General features: G+C 49.8%; 2 protein-coding genes across 10 annotated transcripts in view; both read right to left on the bottom strand.

Moving 5' to 3' along the window:
- Window positions 1-9,116, bottom strand: part of Btbd16 (BTB domain containing 16) — a 51,754-nt gene extending 42,638 nt beyond the window's left edge. The window contains exons 1-3 of the mRNA XM_077105361.1: window positions 9,022-9,116; window positions 3,295-3,352; window positions 1,198-1,349 (exon numbers count right to left, since the gene is read on the bottom strand). Coding sequence (XP_076961476.1) covers window positions 1,198-1,349; window positions 3,295-3,352; window positions 9,022-9,116 — 305 coding nt within the window. The remainder of the gene's footprint in view (window positions 1-1,197; window positions 1,350-3,294; window positions 3,353-9,021) is intronic.
- Window positions 9,117-13,502: 4,386 nt separating this feature from the next.
- The window catches only part of Tacc2 (transforming acidic coiled-coil containing protein 2), a 190,705-nt gene continuing 179,508 nt past the window's right edge, over window positions 13,503-24,699 (bottom strand). For all 9 annotated transcript variants that reach the window (XM_077105524.1, XM_077105516.1, XM_077105517.1 and 6 more), the window contains 7 exons: window positions 24,200-24,343; window positions 23,699-23,775; window positions 21,730-21,773; window positions 16,054-16,214; window positions 15,746-15,852; window positions 15,486-15,606; window positions 13,503-14,040 (listed from right to left, as the gene is read on the bottom strand). In XM_077105524.1, coding sequence (XP_076961639.1) covers window positions 13,975-14,040; window positions 15,486-15,606; window positions 15,746-15,852; window positions 16,054-16,214; window positions 21,730-21,773; window positions 23,699-23,775; window positions 24,200-24,343 — 720 coding nt within the window. In that variant the 3' untranslated portion in view covers window positions 13,503-13,974. The remainder of the gene's footprint in view (window positions 14,041-15,485; window positions 15,607-15,745; window positions 15,853-16,053; window positions 16,215-21,729; window positions 21,774-23,698; window positions 23,776-24,199; window positions 24,344-24,699) is intronic.

Raw genomic sequence — 24,699 nt, 5'->3', positions numbered from 1 at the left:
TTCAGGTGACAGTGTGCGTCCACACATGCCACACCTCACCAGGGACTCTGCCTGACATGGTTGTACTTGTGCCAAACTCTGTTCTAAACTCTTTCCTTGGATTATGCCATAATTCTCACTGCAACCCCATAAAACAGCATATCCTGTATGCAGATAAAGAAATTAAGGCACAAAAGGACAAGGTTGTTTGAAAGGAAGCCAGCATTTCCTCATCTGTCAGCCCCCTCCGCCATGCCCCAGGCCCTGAGGAGGAGAGCAGGACAAGGAGGAGAGCAGGACGAGGAAGAGGAGGAGAGCAACCAGCGGTGCTGCAGCATCTCTGAGCACTGGCCTGAGGGCCCGCAGCATTGTGGACACAGATGCAACCAACTGGCCAGCTGGGCAACACCCAGGCAGGGGCCTGCTCAGGACAGGACATAAATGGGAAGTTGGAAGCCGGCGTCCCAGCTTTCTACCCGAGAGCCTTTACCAACCAGAAAACTAGATGGGTCCAGCTCCTGTCCAAGCACACAGCGCCCTCAAGTGGAAGAAGCAACAATTACAGCATCAGCAACAGGAACAGGGCTTGCTGTGGGCGTTTCAGGGAAGGGATGGATGGGATGTCTTGTGGTACAACCAGGCTCCCCATTGGCCAGGGGGTCTGGAAGCGAAGGGAGGGAAGATGTGGCCACTAGCTCAGCAAACAGGGGGCAAGCAGAAATCGTGTGCCAGACTCTCCCCCAGGGGTACAGCCCTGCTCATCAGACTTGACCTTGAGCTCATGAGATAGATAACGCCAGCCAGAGTGCATGGAATCCGACCAGGGGGAGGCACTAGGGAAAGGAAGAGTTCCTTCTGCAATAAGTCCAGTCTGTTGTGGGGACAGGTATGAGAGAACTCATAGCGTGGAGGAGTGAAAGTCCAGCTGGCTGCTGAGGGGCCATGAGATTGAAGGAGATCAACTGATGGGGTAGAAATGGGCATTTGTGAGAGGTGTCCAAACACTCAGCCACCCAGTTTGGTCAAGAAACCATTCAGTTCCTGGACAGTACATTTAGGATCTTGTGGGGGGTCTCCAAGTTCCAGGTGCAAAAGAAAAGTCTCGAAAAAAATATTGTCAGCCTCTCTCTACATTCTTGTCACCACCTTGCCAATGTGCCCATGACAACCCCTCCATCCAATCAGGGTGGCCCAACCACAGGTGCGGATTCCCCCTACCTTTCTGGGTTCTTCAGAGTTTCCTCAATGTTTATGCCCAAAGCCTGGCACATCTGGGGAAGTGCCAGCAGGTCCCCAAAGAAAGGCTCTTGAGGCAAACGCCACCGGTTGGTTGAGCCAACGATCCGGCGCTCCAGCCGTGCTTTGTGTTGCTGGGTGATTAAAGAAAGAGATAAATCTTAACTTCCTGGGCATGCCAGAGTTCCCAAATTGTACAGCAGGAAGAAAATCAAGGCAAACTTTAAATTGCTGGTTAATTTTCAAACATGCTAATATTTCTCATAGAGACTCTTCTCAAGATAAGGATGCTGTCTGTATTCCATACACCAAGGATCGAAAGCTACAAAGTTATTTGGAATTTAGGATTAAGGACAGGAGGGGTCAGAGGCCAAAGGTCAGGGGGAAAAAAATGGTTTCCTCACAGGCTGCTCTGAAGAGTCCACAAGTCATAGTGTTTGGCTTGAAGTACTGTTCTTTAAGTATCCTAATGTCATTCAGAGAGACTCAACTAAGGAGATCCTGGGCAGGGGCCTTTCTTTTTTAGCAGAATATACAAAACATAAAATTCATATTTGAAAAATATGAAACACATTATTCATTTTTAAAGGGTACAATTCGGTGACATTTAGCACGTTGATAATGTCACGTGACCATCACCACTATCGAGTTCCAGAACATTTTCACTGCCCCACAAAAGCAGCCCGATACCCATGAAGCCGTCACTCCCTCTCTCCCCTCCCTGCCCTGGTGACCTCTAAGCTGCTTTCCGACTCCTCATATTTGCCTGTTCTGGATATTGCCTGCGTGTGGAATCACGTGGTTCAAGGCCTTTGGGGTCTGGCTTCTTTCATTTAGCAGCATTATTTCCAGACTGCGTTCCTTTTCGAGGCGGAATAACGGTACACTCTGTGGTCTGCGGCATTTTGTTTATCTAGTCAGCGAAGGGACACGGTTGTGCCTCCCTCCTAGGGCTGTTGGGAAGAGGCTGCTGTGCATATTCCTGAGTGAGCTGTTGCTGACCGCCCGTCTTCTAATTTTTATTTGTTTGTTTGATACCCAGGAGTGGAACTGCAGGGTCGCTTGGAATGGGGCCTGACTTGAAAATTTTCTTGAGGTTTCAGAAGAACTTCAGTTATTTCCTTTAGGGAGTGGGAGACCACCCACCATGAAAATAAACCTCAGACTCAAGACTCAAAGAAACCAAGTAAAAAAAAAGCACCACGAAAAACACAGGAATGGACATAATTGGTCCTAAGCCTTCCAGGCACCAGTCCTGTGGAATGGAGGTTCTGAGCACAAATCTTCTTCTTCTTTTTTTTTTTTTTTTTTTTTTTGTGGTGCTGGGGTTTGAACCCAGGGTCTTGGGCACTCGAGACAAGCACTCTACCAACTGAGCTATATCCCCAGCCCCTGAGCTTAAATCTTGTTACTGCCACTTACTAGTGGTATGGCATTGGTAAAGTCACTTTGTTCTTTTTTGAGCCTCTCTTATCCTCATGTAAAGTGGAATCGGGTGAAATGGGAAGGATCTATGGCAAAGATGATGATAATGACAGCATGTGATAATTATGACAATGGTAGTGATGGTGGTATGATGATGGTGGTGATGGTGGCGACGTTGGCAGTGGTGATAATGATGGTAATTGTAGTGGTGGCAATGGTGAAGTGGTGATGGTGTGATGGTGACAGTGATGGTAATGATGGGAGTGATGTTGATGGTGTTGGTGATGGTGACGGTGGTGATAATGGTGACGATGGTGATGATACCCTCTTGCCTTCAGAGTTTTAAAAGGGATCAAGTAAAGCTTGAGAAATATGCGTTAGCATAATGCCTAAAATATGGCGGGAGACTGAAAACTGGCTTGGGGTCCAGATGTAGTCCTGCTGTTGTGTGAGGCATGCACAGGGGTCAGTGCAGACAGTGGAGCTGCTCTCTGCGTTCTGGGCAGTGCTGCCTGGACATGCTCTTCCCAGCAGAGTCGCCCATAGAGCTGGAGGCCCTGGGAGGTGCCAGCCCTGGAGGAAACCTGGCAATCCTGCTGAAACCCAGTGCCTCCCCTCGCCATGACCTCCTCCTTGTGAGGCTGATCTACTTACCGGATTCAGCATTTTAACGGATGATAGTGGAGATACACAGCAGGAAAGAGATGAGCCCCTGAAAGGCAAAAGAGCCAAATTGGAAATGTTCAGTAACTTTCCAAAGGGTCCTTCAAAATATTATGGAGGAAATTGGCCTAAAGAATCTATATTTTGCCACAAAGTAATGAGTCAGTCTCAAATCTGTGTTATTTGTCAAATCAAGAGGATATCTGGTTTTTAAAGGCACAGGAGTAGACAGACAATTCTCTGGCATTGTGCTGGGAAAGTGACTCAGATATAGCAGCACAGGGACAGCCGAGGATTCTCTGTACTGCAAAGCTGAGGAGGACCGAAGGCTGACAACAAACAGGCTGATTGTAAAATTTACTAAAGGGGTAATATTATCATTTTTTTAATATTTATTTTTTAGTTGTAGGTGAACACAATACCTTTATTTTATTTTTAGGTGGTGCTGAGGATCGAACCCAGTGCCTCACCCAGGTAGAGTCAGCGCTCTACCTCTGAGCCACAACCCAAGTCCTGGGTGATATTATTCATAGGCCCAAACAACAGGTGTGGCCAGGGCTATCCTGGACCCAGGGGACTTATGGCACAGCTTAGAGGGCTTGAAAGGGGATAAACAGAGGATTTTCCAACTGTCTTTCAAGGCAATTTGTTTGCATGCAACAGAAACCAATCTGGCCGGGTGCAGTGGTGCACGCCTGTCATCCCAGGGGCTTGGGAGGCTGCGACAGGAGGATCATGAGTTCAAAGCCAGCCTCAGCAAAAGTGAGGCACTAAACAACTCAGTGAGACCCTGTCTCTAAATAAAATACAAAATAGAGGGATGTGGCTCAGTGGTGGAGTGCCCCTGAGTTCAATCCCTGTTACCCGCCCCCTTTCCCCCCAAAACCTTGCATATCAAGTCAGCCTGGGCTGGGGTGTGGCTCAGTGGTGGAGCAACTGCTTAGTGAGTGTGAGCCCCGAGGTGTGATTCCCAGCACCATTAAAAAAGATGTTTCCTTCATGGCTGGATTTCCACCTTGCCCGGGAGGTTTCTCCCGTCCCCAGGGAAGACGAAGCTGCTTCTCTCACCCCTCCCACCCAGGAGTTAGAATGGCCTGCAACTTGCTCTCTGAAAACCCCCCTCCAGCTTCCCACGTCCCTTGATTTCAACCCCAAGACCTCAACGTGGCGGAGAGCAATCGGAGAACAGAGGAACCGCGTTCCACACCAGGGCAGACCTGGTCTGCCCAGAATGAGACACGCCACCAGGACTCCAGGATGGCAGGAATCCTTCAGCTTGGGGAAAGGGTTCTGGGGTTCGCCCGGAGCTCTCCCGGCCACTGCTTCCCTTGACAGGATACCCGGGAGCCTCACTAGCTGATCCTGAACCAGGGGTGCCTCCGTGGCCCGGAGCGTGTGTGTTCTTTTCTCATCCCACCAGGCAATAGGCCCTTAGTGGCTTCTGAGAGTCAGCTCCTGAGTCCCTCTGAGTAATGGGAGCTGCTTCTGATGGCCTCCCAGCTCCCAGAGCCCCTGCTCTCCAGCAGGGAATTCCTGAGGTCCCTCTGCCAGCTGAGCCCAGGGTGAGCAGGACCCGGCCCTCCGAGGCCCTCTGGGTCTCTAGAGTGGATGGAAGAACCAGTCCTGCTTACAGTTGGGAGGCCCTTTCGCCCAGCACCAGAGTGTTTACTGAGGAGATGTGTCCAGGGGAGGGACCCTCATGGCACTGTCTCTGAATTCAGGAGGGCTGGCGGCTGGTCACTTCTGAGCCTGAATTCCGATAGCTCTGATGACATCTGGAGCTCACCTTTTTCTTCTTAGCTGGGCGGCTTGCCTTGGTTTCCTGGGGGCATTGCGGGCACCATGGCGACAGCAGGCAAGGTTCCAAGCACTTCCTGTTCTGGGTTCTGGTTTCAGCGCAGGATGGGGCGTATCCCAGGTTCTCAGAGGGGAACTGAAGTTCTCACTGTGAGCAAGGGCTTCTCACAGGGACTAACTGGGTCCCAGGTACTTCCTCCCCAGCCTCCTCCTAGAGAAGCAGTGCACTCCGGTTCCCTTAGAGCACCAGGATCTTCCTGGAGCCACCTGGGGCCACCTGGAAGAGTCTTTAAAAAGGCTTCCCCGAGGGTCAAACCCTGAGTGTCAGCTGTCAATGAGGTTAGACAGCAGGTTCTCAGATCCCTCCTAGCTCTGACATTCTGGGGGACTCTAGCTTTCTGTATCCAGAAATGTTTTGATAAAAATATTTCAATAAAAATGGAGTTTTACAATATTAAGAGCTCTGCCTAATGGGTTGCTTTGTTGATGGGTAATTTTTCAATTTGTTCTCTCTGGGAACAAGAACTACCTAAAAGTCAAGGGCAAGACCAAGAGCTTTTGTGCCGGGGACCAGGGTGGAACCTTGGCATGTCTTCAGTGACTTGGCTTGCAAAGCCTCTGCCCCTCACCGAGGAACGCATCAGTCACATCCACCTCGAACCGTGGTCCATCAAGCTTGGACCACCACTCCAGGGTTGCAGAAAGCCCTAGGCATAGTAACAGGAACCTGAAATTGGGCAGATTATGAGATCGGAGGATGGACTGTCTCCCAGGTTTCTTCTCAGCCTCTCCTGAGTTATGGAAATTATAAAGTAGCACAGGAGAGTAGCTACTCTACCTGTAATTGTGTTCAAGAAAATAGGAACCCCACATAACACACACACACACACACACACACACAAGAAAATATAAGACACTACATAGCTGGGAGGCAACTCTGAATTTACCTCTCTCCTTATCCTGCAATCCTGCCTGTCCTGATGCCTGAACTCTTTGCAGAGTAGTTACTCTGGAGGATTCGGTGGGTGGCTTACCCATCTCTGTCTTCTAGGAACCCAACAACTGAACTTGGCCCTTAGAAAGTGCTTGACAAATCCTCTAGAATTGGTTGATTGAATGTATTACTCAACAACTCTGCTTTTGCATGTGGATGGATGTTGTGTGTGTGTGCATGCCTGTTCATACATGTATATATGTGTGGGTGCATGTGTCCCTGTAGGTCCTGGTGCTAGTACACAAATGTCATTGTTGGCAATTGCATTCATGTATTCATGAATGGGGTGGACTGGTTTAGAGTAGTGTCTTTGGGTTGTGCATTGGATGTGGGGTTTGGGAATAAAATAGGAGGGGGTTTCGTAGTAGGCTATGACTGACCCTAGAAGCTGCTGCCATCTGGCTGAAGAACAATTGATGCTCAGGGTTTTGTGTTTAGTGGCAGCAGCAGCAGCTGGTACCACAGTCAGACTTGAGGTGGGGTCCAAAGGAACCCACTGTCGCTCTCCTCTTTGACTAGCACTGCCAGAGAGGTCAGGAGAGGCAGGAGGGATGCACTTGGTAGGAGAACAGTGTGGCAAGAGACTGGGGGCAGACACTGCTTTTGTTTTACATTTTAGATCCTGCCTACCCTCCCCTGGTTAGCCAGCCTCCAACCATGCTGCCCAGCCTGCAGGAGCCAGAGGCCAGAGGCAGAGCTTACCGTCCTGAGCCAGGCCCCTGGGCTCTCACAATTGAAAAACAAAGAATTGGGGCTGGGGATGTGGCTCAAGCCGTAGCGCGCTCGCCTGGCATGCATGTGGCCTGGGTTCGATCCTCAGCACCACATACAAACAAAGATGTTGTGTCCGCCGAAAACTAAAAATATTAAAATTCTCTCTCTCTCTCTCTTTAAAAAAAATAATAAAAACAAAGAATTGTTAATTTTTTTTTCATTTTGCAAATGCAACTCACTTATAAGGACAAGTTCAGAGGCAAAATATATTGAAAAGAAAAATAATTCTAATTCCATGGTCAAAGTTAACCGTCAATAGTATATCAATATTTTGTGTGTATATATATAAATTTTAAAAGATGAGATTGTGCTCTACTTACTTTTTTCACCTCAGTTGTTCACTCAAAATTTTACAAATGTCTTCCCCCACATTCTTCTTTTAATTCTAATTTGTTATATATGATAGCAGAATGCATTACAATTCATATGACACATATAGAACACAATTTTTCATATCACTGGTTGTATACAAAGTATATTCACCTCATCGTGTCTTCATACATGTAATTAGGGAAGTGATGTCCACCTCATTCCATCCTCTTTTCTACCCCCATTCCCTTCCCTTCCTCTCCAACTCCCTTCCCCCATCTAGAGTTCGTCTATTCCTCCCATGTTCCCCCATCCCATCGCCACTATGAATCAGCCTCCTTATATCAGAGAAAACATTTGGCATTTGGTTCTTTGGGATTGGCTAACTTTACTTAGCATTATCTTTTCCATTTACCTGTAAATGCCATGATTTTATTATCTTTTATTGTTGAGTAATATTCCATTGTGTATATATACCACATTTTCTTTATTCATTCATCCACTGAAGGGCATCTAGGCTGGCTCCACAGTTTAGCTATTGTGAATTGTGTTGCAATAAACATTGATGTGGCTGTGTCCCTGTAGTATGCTGTTTTTAAGTCCTTTGGGTATAGACCAAGGAGAGGGATAGCTGGGTCTGATGGTGGTTCCATTCCCAGTTTTCCAAGGAATCTCCATACTGCCTTCCATATTGGCTGCACCAATTTGCATTCCCACCAGCAATGTTTGCCTTTTTCCCCACATCCTCACCAACATTCTTGAGCATGATTGTTTATGGTGACATTGTTTCCTGGTGTGGAGCAGATGGTGGTTGGTGTAACCAGCCCCCTCTGCTGGACATCAGTGGTGGGTGCAGGCCCTGCAGGCAGGCAGGCTGAGTGTCTGTCTGCACAGGGGAACTATAGCAGCGCACACCGACAGCCACATAGGCACACACACACACACCCTGCACCTTTCCTTTTAAAGTTTGGAGTATTGCCCCCATCCTATCCCAATTCCAAGACCACAGTGTGTGTGTGTGTGTGTGTGTGTGTGTGTGTGTGTGTGTGTATGCAGTGTAGGGGTATATCGTAGAAGAAGCCTGCATAAGTGGACAGATCTGCTTTCTCTACGCTGCTTCTTCCTCTTCACCCAAACTTTTCCCAGATAATTGCCCCTGGACTTTAGGGCCTCATGTAAGTTTTCAATTAAAAAGTCTGATGGAGGGCTGGGGTTGTAGCTCAGTGGTAGAGGGCTTGCCTCGCATGCATTAGGCCCTGGGTTCGATCCTCAGCGCCACATAAAAATAAGTAAATAAATAAAAATAAATATATTGTGTACATGTACAACTAAAAAAATGTTTAAAAAAAAGGAAGAAGAAGTTTGATGGAGCTGGGGTTGTGGCTTAGTGGTAGAGCCCTTGTAAGTCACATGTGAGGCATTGGGTTGATTCTCAGCATTACATATAAAAAATAAATAAAATAAAGATTTATTAACAACTAGAAAAAAAAATTGTAAAGTTTGAAATACATTACCCAGGGCTTTCTTGACATCCCCGCTGTGGGGACCACTTCTGGGGCACCCAGCTAAGCAGGTCCTTGGGCTCCCCCTACTGGCCACTGTAGGGAGTGTCTTTCTGCTTAGGGTGCCATAGTCCTGATGGCTTCTACACAGAAAGCCTGGCCTTGGCTGGGTCCATCACTTCCTGCAGCATCTGAGCTCAGGGATCCAGGGCCTGAGTCCCACCCCTAGAGTTCTTAGCACATACATTCTCCACAGAACTTTCAGGAACTGAGCTGTAAGTCAAAGATAACAAATAATCATAAATGAAAATAGCTCTAGCATCTTTCTCTGAAAACTCTTACCTGGTGGTGCCCAGCATGCTCAGGATGTGCAATGACCTAGACACCTGAGTCCAGTCCATGAGAGGGAAAGAGAAGAGCATAATGTACATCCGCATTCCAGCTACTGGGGTGGGGGGGATGTCCAAACAACTGCTTTCTATCTCACCTGACCTGGAGCATCAATGAGGAACTGGCACATTGGGGTTCCTAGGGGTTAAAAACAAAACAGAACTCAATGTCTTGTTGTAGCGCTAAAACACCAGCAGTACTGCAGAAAGACATAGGGAAAGAAAAGGCTCCAAACTCCTAAAAAAAAGCTGACGATTATTCCTGATTAAATGCACAAGCCCAGAAGAGGTACACCCCCAGAGAAAGTTTGTGAGGCCCCCAGAATTAGTAGCCAGGCTGTTTGTTTCTTATGAATGTTTTTTTCCTGTTTGAAAATAATCTATAAAGACTGGAAGAGGTGGTTGTTTGTTAAAATAATTAAAAAAACAGCAATAAATAAATAAATAAATAAAATAAGAAGGCACATGAAGAAACAGGGAATCATAGCTCAGTCAAAAGAATAAGTTTCAAAAACAGACCGTCAAGAAATGGAGATCCATGAGTTACCTGACAAGGAATTAAAAATAACTATCTTATAGTTATAAAAGAGCACAAACAAAATCAGAAAAATGCTATATGAACAAAGTGAAAATATCAACAAAGATAGGAATCATAGAAAAGACCCAAGAAGAAATTCTGGAACTGAAGAATACAATAACTAGTTGAAAAAAATCCCTAAAGGAGTTGACTAACATATGTGATCAAACAGAAGAAAGAGGGACTGTGGTTGTAGCTCAGTGGTAGAGCACTTGCCTAGCATGCATGAGGCACTGGGTTCAATCCCTGGCATCATATAAAAATAAACAAAAATAAAAGGTATTGTGTCCATCTACAACTAAAATTTTTAAAAAATTTAAAAATAGAAGAAAGAATGTGTGAACTTTTAAAAAACAGGGAATTTGAAATTATTGAGTTAGAGAAACAAAAAGAAACAAGAATGAAGAAAAGTGAAGAAATCCTAAGAGACTTCTGTAAACCTTCGAGTAGACCAATACACTGGAGGAGGAGGAGACAAACAGCAGGAGGCCAAGAGCTCATTGGAGAAATAAATGCCTGAAAGCCCCAAATATAAGGAAGGAAATAGAGATTCAAATTGAAAAGGAGAATAGTGGTTGGTAAGCGGGTAGGTTAGGAGGGACAGGGGATTGTTCAATGGACATGGAGTTTCAGTTTTGCAAGATGAGAAAGTTTTAGAAATCTGTTGCACAACAATTGGGTTATAGTTAATAATACCATACTATACACTTAAAAAGGGTTAATATGGTAACCTGTTATGTGTTCCTGTACCATAGTAGTAAGAATATGTTAATGTTAGAAGAAACTGTTAAATATTAAAAAAAAAAAAAAAAAAAAAAAAAAGGAAAGAAAAGAAACCTTAGCATCTTACCATGATCCAGGGAAGGAGCAGTCACCAGCACCATCCGCATTATCTCTTTCAAGTGCCCCATGCAGAGCACTGTTTTTCTCTCCTGGAGTCAGAAATCTGGGATGCAGGTGTCTGCAGGGAATGCTCTTTGGCTTGGCCTTTGGTCCCTCAGATATCACACCTAAGGGGCTGAGCCCCGAAGTTGAATGGAAAAGAAACCCCCAGGACCCCTGCCCCCGTAAGTCATCAGGGACCCCTTCCATCTTTCCCTCCTGCTCTCATCCACATCTCTAGCCTCAAAAGGTAGTTTTAGTATCTCCAGCCACCTTTAACTTGAGAGCCCCAGGGGAGGTGCCGAGCTGGAAAGAAATATATTAGAAGCTTCAAATTACAACTGACCTGGCAAGCTGAGGTTCCTAAGGCCCTGCTAATCTCACAGCTGCGGGGGGACTGTCCAGCCATCCCATCCATGAGCACACACAAGTCCACATGGTGATAGAAAGTAAGCAGAGGAGAAAAAGTGGCTGATCTCAACCCCGGGGGGCCCTAGAGGCCAGGAACTCCTCCCAACTGCACTTTGGGTAAGCAGAGATACAACACCTGGGTCCAGAGAGGGTCAGTGACCTGCCCTGAGCTCACAGCTAGAAGGTGGCAGGGCTGATGCCTTAGAGTCTAGCTCCCCAGGGGCAGGTGCTGGGGGTGAGTTTTCCTCTCCATCTCCCTGCCAAAATGCCTATGAGGGAGCTGACAAGGAAGAGGGCTATTGTCTTTCCACTCCCACCTTCTCTTTGAGGTCTCCTGGCCTCATACCTCTGGCTCACCTTGACACAGCCCTTAAAGGTTTTGAGGGAATCACATTGATGGAAATACTCCATTTAGCACCCCAGTAAAGCATGTTGACGGACAATGGGGGGGCTGACGTGGCACTTCCTGTAGCATCCCAGAGACAGAGCCACCTCCCAGGGAGGGCCAGGGTGGTGAAGTAGTTGTGCTGAGGTCATGCGAGGCTGGCCGACAGGCAGGAGAGCAGCGTGGGGGCCAATCACACTCCTCCCTGAGGGCGGGGGAGCAATTACATATGGGTATAGCCTTAGTGGAAGGCTGTTTGGCCGCGGCTGCCCAGACTTTAAAAACGTGCACATGCTTAAGGTGTCAGCTGGGCTGCCACCAAAAACATGAAAATATAAAAAATAAAACAAAAATAAAAGTCCTCCTCCTGAGAAAGAACAAAGCAGCCTCTGAAACCTGGAGCTGGCCTGGCACTCAGTGCTGGGCCTTGACCATAAACAACGTCACAGATCATCAGCATCAGGCCACTCGGATTGTGGTGGGGTCCAGAAAAAACAACATCGACCCCTAGAAGTGTCTGAGCACACAAAAGGGAGCAAAGATCCTGGCTTTTCACCGACGGCAGTTTTAGAGAAGAAGCAATGAAACTCATTCCTAGAATTGCCTGTCTCCCTGACAGCATCCGACCAGGAGCACAGCCCACTACCCACTACCTCTCCCAAGAATCCCCTAATCCCAGGCCAAAGTCTTCCCAAGACCCTCTTCCTGAGCTGCCTCGGGCGCCCCCTGGTGTGCGCCCTAGCTCACTGCAGAAAACCATGAACCCAAGCCGCTCAAGCCCTGTGAGGGGCTCTGGAGTTAAACCTAAAGGAGTAATTCCTGGACTCCTGCGGCTTGCAGGATGAGGGCAAAACACCAAGCACCATGCGAATGCACAGCCTCCTTCGCGGGGGCTGGGTCAAGCACTGGGAATGCTGCGCAGCCCCTCAGCATTTACTGCTGTGACAGTTTACCAGAGGGCAGCACATTGAGCTCCAGACATCCTGGGACAAGTTAGAGTCAATGGGCGCTGGGGACTTTGGCTCACTGAAAGAGAATGACTACACGTGGGCTGAAGGAAAACCACAAAGGGACAGGCCTGCAGCTGAGCTGAGCAGGTGAGCTTCATCCACCTTCAAGTCACAGAAGAGACCCCCACCCTGCCCACACCCCCATAGCTGAGGCTGCTAGGGGCCTTCCCTGTTGGGGGGGTGGGCCTTTGTAAAGAGAGCAGCCCAGAGCCACTGTGCCTAGGGCAGAAGATGACAGCTGAGGGCCACTGGGGTGCCTGGGCCTCATCCCACATCCCACTGACACACGTTCCCCAACAAGAAGAGACAGCCATCTCCGCATCCCTGCTAAGGATGGGCCTTATTTGGAAACAAATATATTGACAGATAAAGCTGAATCTCAAAATGAGGTTATTTTGAATTTGGAATGGGCTCTAAGTCCAATGCCAGGCGTTCTATAAGAAAGGAGAGGGAAATACAGAAAGGAGAAACCATGTGATGCCAGGGGCAGAGGTCAAGCCAAGGGACAGCAAGGGCGGCCAGCAACCAATGGAAGCTCAGAGAGGCACAGAGCAGATCCTCCTTCAGAGCCCTGGAGGGTCCAATATCACCAAGGCTCTTAGAACTTCTGGCCTCTGGAACAGAGTGTCTGCTGTTGTAAGCTGCTGGACCTAGGAAACAAAACACACCCTTTCATCTGAACCCCTCTCCTCCTGTCCTTGACCCTCTGCCCCTGAGCAAGTGGGGAGTAGTGAAGGAGTCTGACGGCTGGCAGTTGATTAAATAAGCAGCTTAATTAGCTGCCTCCTGGTCATTGCCTGCCCTTTCCTAATCATTTAGAGGGGAATAGATGACGATTCAGGGTTGATCTTTGCATATCAAGGGCCAGACAGGAAGAATGACAGCCCTTTACTTCCTGGACCCAATAAAAGGAAATAGATTTTGCCTCCTAAGCCAGAGGCTTTGTAAAAACAAAAATCTAAGTTAATCCAATGCATCCACTTAATTATTTAAGTAGCAAGTCAATATTTCTCATTAGCTTCATCTTACAAACCCAGCCATGATAATGAGTGAGAATCAGTGGAGAAAGAAATGAGCCCAAAGAAGAGCAAGAGGCCAAATCTGATATTATTTCATGAAGGCAAGAAAGGCTCAACCCCTTCCCAGAAAATAAATCACAGCCACACTCATTGCCAAGATCCAAAGAAAAAAATTTATTTACAATAGAGAATTTTATTTGAAACATGCATTTTTTTTTTAAACAAATCAGCAAGTGCAGATCAAGTTTACACTCCTTAAGGCAAGAGTCCCAATGCACGCTGTACATGTTCATATTAAATCAAACCTGCTCACCTGGGAATTTGTGTACAAAGGGCAAGACCAAGGTCAGCAATGTGTTTATTAGAGAATCAGACAATCTCCCTGATACAGGAACTCTGAGGTCAACTTGCTATGAATTATACTAGGAAAATGCAAACCAATAGCAAGAAATCCTGATAGTCTCCTTAGCACTGCATACAATCAAATCAACTTTATTCAGAAAGGAAATACAGTAGTGCATACGAAAAGTGAAAACAGAGCCTGTCCCTGTGGGTGGAAGGACGGCAGAGCGCCCACGGCCATATTGCACGTGACGGTCAAGTCCCAGCATTTGGTTCAAAGTTAGCTTTTTCCCATTTTGGCAATCAGTTCATCACAGATCTTGGTGAGTTCTTCTATCTCTTTATTCTGAAAATGAAGACAAGAATTAAGTTCTTGATGTTTGAAATCAAGCCACTTAGAAGACCACTGGACTCTGTGGGGCAATGGGGTTACCTAAAGCGGCAGGAGAACTCAAAGCCAAACAATCTGAGTATACATCCCAGCTCTGGCTATGTGACCTTGGGCAAGGTACACAACCTCTCTGAACCTTGGTTTCCTTATCTTTAAAAGGTAGGTGATGACATCTCTCTAAAAATTAAAAATGAGGCAAAAAACATAAAGTCCTTCTGGGCGAGTAGCCAGCACACAGTATGGACCTTGCCCCTCTATTTGCCTCTGACGGGTGGTCTGGGCTGAGCTCTTTGGAGGTTTACTTGAGAAATGGCCCAAGGTTGAAGCAATTCTACCTGGATGGAGAACACCAGCAATGTGTGGAAGATGCCCAGTAGGCTAAGTCAGTACCAGACTCGACTGCAGGGAATTTCATCTGTGCATTTTATCTCTAGAGCAAAAGGGAGCTTAGCAACCAAGGGGAAGGACAATGCTTGCCTGGGGCCATTAGATGGCAGAGTAGGGAGGAGCTGAGCATCCTGATTCCCAGCTTCTTTCCCTGACCTCCCCTAGTGAAGTGAGTTGGTACTGTCCAGGGCAGAGGTCACTGCACCCGACCCACAACCTGCTCTGGTCAGCCATACTGCAACCTGGCAGGGTGTGGGCGGACAAGAAGAGCTAACCTCCTGGGGACAGCAGGATGTTTCCACAGGCCATCTGGGAGACACACTGGACTCCTGATGCTCACCTGCCTATCAAGACCCATCACCTCTGCCCAGCAAAGCCCAGCTGCTCGAGAAGCGATGCTGCCCAGACCACTCTCAAATGACCACTGGGGGATCCTAAGGTTGGGCCCTTATCTGGAATGGGCTGGCCACTGCCTAGAGAACCAGACTCACTGGTCTAAGCATATAAGGCTCCAGGGCCACAGGGGCTCCTCATCTAGGAACCCAGGGAGACGGGCACACCGTGCGCTGAGCACCAGATTGAAGGAAGGAAACCAGGGACAAGACGAGCAACTCTGGGAAGTCCACCTCCATCCATGGAACGCGGGCCCTTTAGCCTGACGCTACCCATCCTCTGCAGAGCCTGGCAGGCACGGATCACTCTCCAACAAGCACACGGGCTGCAGCTTCCAGAACCGTGCCAGCACATCACAGGTGCTAACAAATATTCGACACATGAATGATGCCGACAAGGAATGAAAAATGGAAATAAACCCCTGTGCAGACTGTGGTTCTAGGAAGGGTGGAGAGAAAGTCTGTTTCAGGACTAGCACTGAACCGGGCCTCCCAGAGGCTTCTCAGGAAGCATGAACTGTTGGGCCAGCTCTGCCCGGGAGCCCCACCTCGGTGTATCTGATGGAGTAGCCGGCCGTCAGGGCACCAACCCCCGCCCAGAGGCCCACCCTCCCCTGTCACCTTCTGCTCCAGCGTTCTTTCCAGGGCATCCACTCGCAGCTGCTCCTTCCTCAAGCTGGCCTGGTAGGCGGCCTGCTCCTGCTGGGCCTTGCCTCGAACCTGGGCAATCTCAGCGTTGGCCCTGTGGGGAGAGGGGACCCAGAAATCAGACCTCTTCCTATAGATGGCCGTAAATCACCGCAGACACCTCCTGCCTCCCTCGTCCCTACCCTGGGCAGCAGGAGGGGCCGCCAGAGCTCCCAGCCGAAGGGCTGTGTTACCTGTCCAGCTTTTCCTCTGCGTGCACCTTCAGGGCCTGGTACCTCTGCTCCTCCTTCTTCACGCGGGACAGGTACTCCTGTGCACATTTCTTTAGCACCTCTTCATTCTAGCATGGCAGAGGACAGGTGTCAGAACCCCCCAGGAGAAACGCCCTGACTAGGGCACCCCGCCAACTCTGATGCAGGTAGAACCCAGTGGCCAGTCTGACTCCCCAGCCTCCTTCAGACTCCCACCCCCACACAACGGGGCCCCTGACGTCTTGCCCAAACAGGCCAGCCTCCTGCTCTGCCCACGAGCTGGGACGCACCTTGCGGAAACCTTCCAGGACCTCCTTCATCTTCTCGTATCTCCTGAAAAGGTCGGCCAGAGACTTCTCCACGGAGTTCAGGTCGGCCAGGGCTTGCTCCTTCTCCAGCACCAGCTGCTGCACTGTTTGGTGCGAGACTGACTTTTCCCTCTGTTCATCCTCTGGGGGGAGAGACAAGAAGCCAAACGATGGAGCCTGTGGAATCCAAACTGGGCCTCTGGAGCCAGCAGAAGCTTTTGGTGTAACTCAGCCCAATCAGCCCTGGCCGATTGTCCTTGGGATGGGCCGACTCCCCAGATCCCTCCCAGATGGTCTCTGATGGCTCCAGCATCTTAGGCCTGGGCCCATGCAATAGCACACGGGGTGGACATTACCCCTTATTCTGTATCCTGCTCAATGCATCACTGACAAATCTACACTGGGGACCCCACCGAGCCTATTTTTTCTGCTGAGAAAAAAGGAAGACATGGCTACTGAATTTTGTGTGGGGCAAGATTAATGGGTGCCGTGGCCCGGGCTTCCCAAGTGCTACCAAGACTGACAGAAGGTCATCGGGAGAGACAAAGGTTTCTTCATCCCTAAAATATCCCAGAATCCCAAAGCCCACAAGACAGTCCTCCTGCAGCTGTTTCAGGCCAACACTGACACTCCTCTGTGCAGTGAGGACTGGGCTCTAGGAAAACAGTCATTTCTGCAAAGTGAGTTTCTCAGTGATGCACGAAGAACAAGCCCCAGGCCCAGTGTGACTGCCAGCCCTGGTGTGAGGAAGAGCACTGCTCTCCAGAGCGCCTCTCTGGCCCTCGGCCATCTCTGTGCTGATGCGACAGGCTTCCTCAGACACTCTACATGAGGCCTGGGCTTCCTCCAGCCTCTGCATGCCAAGCCCAGGGGCTTCAGGACTTCACTGGCCTGGTGACAGCAGAGTGAGGAAGGCAGAGGCCCCAGGGCTTCTGGGGGACACACCCAGCAGACCTGCCGCCCCAGATCTCCTGGGAAGGGGCTGCCCGGGACTGACTCCTAGTGCTGGCTGCCACCGGGAAGCACATCTGGAATTGGTGAGCAGCCACCAGGTGCAGGGCTCTACTCCAGCACCCAGCCAGAGCTGAAAGGTCACCCTCACTCTACCCCTGCAGAACCCCCACAATGGCCGCCCATGCACTGGGACTAAAATCCAGGCTCCTTCCCCACACCCTCTGGCCCTTTATCCTCCCTGGCATCTCTGCTCCAGCCTGATGGCCTCAACACCCAGGTGCCTCCTGCCCCAGGGCTCAGGTGGCTCCAGAGCTTCCCATTCACGCAGGTCTCTGACCCTTGTCACTGGCCAAGGTGTAGGAAACGCCCTCCCCCACGCTCTAGCCCTTGCCTTTCCTCCCCACTGCAGCCGCCGCCCCATATCGTTTTAGCAGCTATGTGCACACAGGGACCTGTACAGGTGTGCGCGCTGGCTTCTGTCCCCACTGAACACATTCCAGGCGGGCGCTGGCTGATTTCGTCCACCACTCTGTTCCAGGCACATAGGATGCCACCACACAAGTCCATGCAATGAATGAACAAGTGAAACCTCACAAAGACCCAGGTGCAAGTTTTCTTGTCCCCATTTTACAGAAGGTGAGATGGGGGTGTGAACAGCTAAGTCCCTCGGTTACCGAGGAAGCAGCAGAGTCTGTGTCTAAACTCAGAGCCATGATAGGGAGTGTGTTTCTACGTGGGCTTCTTGTGGGGCCAGGCCTCGAAAGACGCAGTTCCTGTGACACCAGGGAGGTTGCTTTGGGGTTTTGTTCCTAAGGTTCCTCCTAAGTCTGCATCTGGCTTGAGTTAGGGGACCCTTGGCATGTGGTGTGATGGCGCCACAGGCTGAATTTTTAGCTCCAAACCTGACATCAAGGGTCCTGACCTCTCTGGGTCCCAGGGCCTCATTACAAGCTGCATGTGATCAGGTGGAGGGCTGTGCATGGGCTTTGAGGCCCACCTGACTTTCTGGTTTGGTAGGTGTCGGTGGAGCTGCGGCTCTGCATCGGTAACAAGCTCCCCAGTGATGGAGATGCTCCAGGACCAGGACCCCACTGGCCAAGAAGATGCCTAATGCCCCTCTGTCCCTGCCTCTGTGATCACAAGGGTCCTTAGCACTCTTCCTACCAGCAGCTTGGAGCTACACAGGACAGGGCCAAGGTGCTCCCGAATGTAACTGCCCAGGTTCGAATCCTGACTCTGACACTTCCTAGCTATGTGACCGTGGGCAGTTTTTGACCTTTTTGAGTCTCAGTTACCTCACCTGAAATAGGAAACAATAGCATTTCTATCACACAGCATTGTGGGGGGGGGGGGGATTAAATGACATACTACAGACAAAGCCCTTGACACCTAGGAAGAGTCCAATACCAGTGACTCACTATCCACAACGTCACTGTCCATAATAAATCCTGTAATGGTGTCACTCCTGAATCTGTGTGGCAGTGTCATGGGGACTTAAGAACACGGAACAGAATCACCAGCAGCCTGCTTGCTAAGTCTACGTTCCTAAAACAAAGCGTGTTTCTAAGTTTCACTAGCAACCCAAAGCTTCTTTTTCTTCTTTGAATTTTAGCTTCTTCCTTAGTTTTCAGCATGGGGTGAGACATCGATTCTGGGCTGATTTGTGGCCACATATGAATCTCACTCTGTGGGGTAAAGGAGTCATTTATCAAAAGGAGTCTAGTCTGATTTCCTGGATCAAGACGTTGCCTGCCTTAGGTTTCCTTTCCTCCCAACCTAACCCTTTCAAAAATAGAATTGCCCAGTTCCCAGGAGACCAAGGCGGCAAGAATACTGCACACAAAGCTTTTTATATGTGACCAATGCAGTTAGGTTCTTAAAAATCAGGAAATCAGTCTCAGACCAGAAACACCCCGGACCCAACAACAGAACGATGCTTCTGAAGATTTTTCTGGCTTCTTCAGGCAAAATGTTATTAAATGCAGCAAATACGCAAAAGCAAAACGAACAAAAATGGAAAAACAAAACACAAACAAGGGTTGCAACGGGTAGGGGACCAGTTAGGGGGAAGCGTCTACTTACCAGGCTTGCCTGTTTGTTTTGCAAGCAAAGGGCAAGAAGCAACAGAAAATGGAAGCAAAACAGATAATCAGGGCAGTTGTTAGAAAAGCAGAAAAAAACAATTGCAACAACCTGGAATGCAGAAAGCACAGAAATCTCTTTTTGTTCCAAATCCCAGACAGCCAATATCTGATTTAATAAGACACATTCTCGTAGTAAGCTGAGGGGGGACAATGGCAGCAGGATGGAGGTCACAGCTGGTGAAGGCCGTGCGGAGCCACAGAGCCAGGAAGAGCCAGCCCAGGTGGGCTAAGCTGGAGTCAGCGGCAAAACCCTTTTCCGTTCATGCTGGTGCTGGACTGACTGCCCAGTCCTCAGGGGACCTGTGTCCTCTCCCCTGAGCGGTGCTGTTAGGTGACTAGAATTGGAAGAGAACTATGGAACCCAGATGTGGCTGATGGGCCCGTTTCACACACAGAGAGACTCCCTTTCCCAGAAAGAAGCACATGTGCCCACGGCGACAGTCCGCCAGTCATGCCTCTGGCTCCTGCTATATTCTACTAGGACACAAGGACCTTGAAACATATGGTGGCCTTAATCAGTGACCTGCAACAGTGACTGGAGGCTGACAACCACAGACAGGCCACCTCTGATGAGAAAGCTCTGGAAAAGCAGATGATGGAGGGGGGCAATGAGGACGGGAGTGGACTCAGGGAGATATCACCCTGGTGACAGTGTGTCCCTGGTACGGATGCTGTGGGGGTCACATGAGCCACCCAGAGAGCTCTCCCAAGAAAAGGAAAATGCCAAGAGTCCAGCTCTTGGAGACAGAACCTCAGGCCAAACACACCAGGTGGCTGTAATCCCTGGAGTGGGGCGGGGGGAGGGGGCAGCACCCCCCGCCAAGGGCCACTCTGGAATTATATCACATCTTGGGGGGAAAATGCTGACTGCTCCCACCTGCAGTCTTTCTGCAAGGAAAGCTTGAGAGTCAATTAATCTTTCTGTCCCAAGGCCAGGCGGCTTGTGTCAATGAGGAAGGTCTCATGCTCCGAGTTCTCTAAAGGGAATGCCTGCTTCAATCAGCTTCTCCCACTGGGCACCCAAGCTGGCGTTGAGCAGCCTTCTCTCAGGAGCAAACCTCAAGCCCCTTCACCTCCATTTCTACATGTGCCAAAATGCATGTCCCTGCCAAGGGCAAAAATACTCAGGAATGGAGTGGGATGTTCCGGAGGAGCCATGATGGGTCTAAGCGATGCTCCCCTCTTCCCAAGACTGCAGAGGCCCAAGGGTACTCTGAATGGGCAGAGCCGAGGATGTGAAGCCTTCACCCCGACCGCTCTTACCAGCATGTCGATTCCAAGAGTTTTGAAGTTTCCATCTCATCCGAATGTGTTCATACATTCTTACGACAACTGAACACAGAAATTTCATGTGATGGAAAGCACACAGAAGGGGGCAGCCGAGGGGCATCTCCCAGAGGTGGGGGGCAAAACAGTCTTTATTACAGGACCACAATGAGAGCTCCTCTGATTGGACAGTGCCTCTCCGCCATTCCTGTGGCTTCTGTTTTCTTTATCTGGGGACAAGCTACAGGTGGGGTGTGACTGGCAAATCCAAACATTTGAGAGAGAGGGGGCCCATTTGCTAGCTTAGTGTAAAGCTTAAACATATCAACTGTGGTTGGCAGTGACCTGGAGATTTTACATATATCCTTAGGAGAAAAGAGGTTTTTTTCCCCCCAGTTTTTGCAGTTACTGGGGATTGGACCCATGGGCTCTGCTGCTGAGCTACATCCTTAGATGATTTTTATTTTCATTCTGACACAGGGTCTCACTAAGTTGTCCAGGCTGGTCTCAAACTTGTGACTCTCCTGCCTTAGCCTTCTGATTTGCTAGGATTACGGGCATGTATCATCGCACTTGAGAAAAAGATTTTTAAAAAACTGATTGCTAAGAACCACAGGAAATAATAAATTGACAGCTAAACAAACATCACGACCCCAGAGTCAGAATGTCATTTCTCAACAGTGATCATCAGTCTGAAAACTTGGGCTTAAAACTTCTGGGAGATCTTTTCTCAGTATTTAAAAAAAAAAAGAGAGAGAAAAGAAAAGAAAGGCCGAGTTAGTGTTAGCTTGAGGTTTTCTTCCATTGCAGGCCCAAGCTAGTCCGTCGGTGCCGGCTGCCAAGGATGCAGCAGCCAATCTCCCTGCACAGGGTTAGTTATCAGGGTCTGCCAGAGGTGTGGCAGCAGAGCAGGTGGGCAATGGCCACAGGTTCCTGTCAGGCCCCGGACCCTGTGTAAAGGCTGAGCGGCAGGTTCAGTCATTTGAGACTGAACTAATTAGCTGTAGGGATTCTATTCCATTTCTTTCCCATGAACAAAAACCAAGGTTTGCAAGCAGAAGCCAGCCCAAATCTCCCTCTCCACCAGGTGAGCGGTTCCTGGCTGGGTCAGAAGGGGCCTGCCAGGCCTCCCACGGGCGCCTTCTGGGAGGTCGTTTCCAGGACAGAGCCATGCGCTGGGTGCTCGGGTCCCTCCTGAAGGGCGTCATGTTCTGAGCCTTCACTCTCAAGGCCTCCCCTGAACTTGGAAACCTCACGGCAGGCCCAAGCCCCACAGGATGGTCAGGACACTCACCTATCATCTGTGCGATGGTCTTTTCGTACTCGGCCACGATCTTCCTGTAAGACAAGCAAAAGCACGTTGGACCACGGCAGCAGGATGCTCCCACACGGGGCACATTGACAGTGTGACAAGTCTCACCTGCCAAGGTTGGGCTCCCTTGGGCAGGGCCATCCCAACTCTCAGCCACACACAGCGGTTCATTTCCCCAGTGTGTGACTGCACAGTGCACGCCCTCTGCAAGCCCTCAACTCCCCACTGACCACTAAGGCCACCTTCAGCCTGCAGCCACCTGGGCCCACGCCCTCAGAAGGCCTGCCTCCGCCTCCAGCCCACCTCCCCCCCCCCGCCCCGCCCCGCCCCCAGGCTCTTCGAGGCCCAGGGGGTGCTCGTTTATTGCTCTTTCTCAAGGTCCAGCTGCAGTGTCTCTCCCCTGGGAGACCTTCTCTGATTTCCCCTGGGAGCCCTCTAACATCTTCTCTATCTCAGACACCTGGCCTCCCAGAACACGAGTCCATCTCCTCCTCCACCAGAGCAGACTCTCCAAGGCCTGGAGGTGCACTTCTTGGGGAGCCCCGTAAACAGCAGCTGCACCCGAGCACTGAGAGCCCCTAGTTAGCCCGCTCGCGGCTCCCCATGAGAGCACTGAGGTGAGAAGCAGCCCTCCCTCCAAGGAAGACTCGGGAAAGCCAGTTTCCCTGCATTATTCAGCAATTATTTTCCCCCAAGAGCTGCTAATGGCCAAAGAGACAAGACCTTGAGGACACAGGCCACAAAGGCCCAGGAGTCGGGTGGCCCAGGCCTGGCTGACCTGCCTCTGCCCGCTCCAGGGTATAGGTGGACCAGCCTTGCGCCACCTTCAAGCGGGCAGTCACTCAATTCTTCCCGACGCCCACTCGGAAGCATTTCCATGCTTTCTGATTGACGGCCACCTCTTTGCATCCAGGATCACAAAGATGTGGTGGGGCTGAGTCTAAAGCTGTTACTGATGATGATGACATGCAGGTGGCCAGGGCCACGTCTTTTTAGACGTGTGGATGGACCGTGGGCCTGAAAGTGCTGTAGCTCACTGCACCTTCATCTTATCCTCAGTGACCCAAGAGACTGTGCTCCTACTGTCCCCAGCACTACTGATGAGGATGCCGGGACACTGCAGACTCAGAAACCTTTCCAGGATTCAAGGATTCACCTTTATGTCCCACTGCAGCAAGGCACTGAAGGTTACCCCCACTTTACAGATGGGGAAAGGAAGGCAGAGTTAAGCAACATGCTTAGAAGCAACTGGGAAGAGGAGCCTGCTTTCACCTGGTGACGCTCCAGAGGCCGATAGGGTGATGCTCAGGCCATCAAACGCCAGTGCAGCTGTACCAGCTGGCGGCATGTTGAAATCCTGCCACCTCAGTGAGTGGACAGCCCTCCCTGGGAGGCAGGAAATCAAGGGCAGACCTTCCAGCCTTCCCAGTATACCCCGTTCATTTCCAGAGCAGCTAAAAATCTAGAGCCACCCGACCCTCTCAAAAGAAGAAATAAAGAAACTAAAAAATAATGCAGCTGTGTGGCTTCAGTGAGCCTGTGGAAGGGCACAGGAGACCAACCACAAGAAGGGCCCACAGGAGGGCATCGGTGCTGAGAAGGCACAAGAGGAGAGTTTCAGGATGAAATCACTGGTACCTAGAAAACAGTGCAATTCCCAAGAAGTTTGCTTGCTGCTTAAAATGGCAGCCAGGAAGGCGACTGATTTCAAGCCAGCTCCCACCACTGCTACTAGGTACATGGTGGCTACTGTGTATCTATGACAACACCTGGCACATGAAAGTGAATGATCAGGAGGAACTGGAAGGGAGACCCTGGGAAGGAGGATTATCACTGTACATATCTTTACTCCGTTCTTTAACTACACTAAAAATACTCATAAAACTCTGGGCCTTGCACAATAAAGAAAAGAGGACTTCTCCAAGAGACACTGTTGGGCTCCACCACCAACCTCATCTCCATCACCTCCCGTCTGCTTTCTTCATATTTCTCTTTCCACTCCGAGACCTCTCTCTCCTTGGTTAGGACCTAGAATCAGGAGGAAGAGGAGGGTTAAGCCCAAATGTGTGGATTTGGATTTGACCGAATCAAAGAGACATCAAATAAATGTGCCATTAAAACTTCCTAAGCCAAATCATCATAATCACAGTCGGAGAACTTCCCCAAACACGAGGGAGAAGTAAGCCAGGTACTACTCTCCCAGAGCCCACTGGGAAGCAGAGGAAAGGGGCGTGCTTTCTGTCACAAACAGACAAAGCCCTCCGAGCCCACGGACATGACTTCTAAGGAAGATCAAGGCCCACGGACCGCCACGCATCTTTTGCCTGCAGTGCTCCAAGGAGAAAGGCTGACTCCAAAGACACGGGCTTCCCAGGTGTGCATCTAATTTACAAGACACCACATCCTTTCCAGGGCAACCCGAGTGGCCCTTCCCCTGGCTGTGCCACTGTACCTCTGCTCTGGCCACCTGGAGCGCAGAGTCCAAGTCTGGCTGCTGGAACAGAAGGCCCGCCGGCTTCTCCACCTCGGAGGTCCCGATGCGGGAATACAAGGCTGTTTTGGAGATGGAGACATCTGGTGGGTGAGCAGCTTCTCTCTGTGGAACGGTTTTTCATTTAGGGGAAAAAAAAAAAAACACACAAAAAAAACCCAACCCAGTTAACATTCACCATAGGACAAAGAAAACACATCCATCCTCTCAGTTGCATGGTTTTGAAACAAAGAACATCAAAAGTATGAAGAATGCAAAGACTCATGAATGGGGAGACACCAGGCACCACTGATGGAGATCCATCTTTTGGCCTGTGCAGCCAGACGGAGCGCTGATAATGGCAGAAGCCCTGGCAGCCCAGAACGGGGAGTCGAGTGGGTCTGGTGCCGGCTTATCACTGCCACTTATCAGACGCCAAGCCACTTTAGGCACAGTGCATGAGACCAAGGTCATTATCCAGC

Source organism: Callospermophilus lateralis, chromosome 15 (assembly GCF_048772815.1).
Source record: "Callospermophilus lateralis isolate mCalLat2 chromosome 15, mCalLat2.hap1, whole genome shotgun sequence".
In the NCBI taxonomy this organism is placed as follows: Eukaryota; Metazoa; Chordata; class Mammalia; order Rodentia; family Sciuridae; genus Callospermophilus; species Callospermophilus lateralis.
Note: the sequence above shows the minus strand (reverse complement) of the source record. Positions and strands in the feature narration are given on the sequence as shown.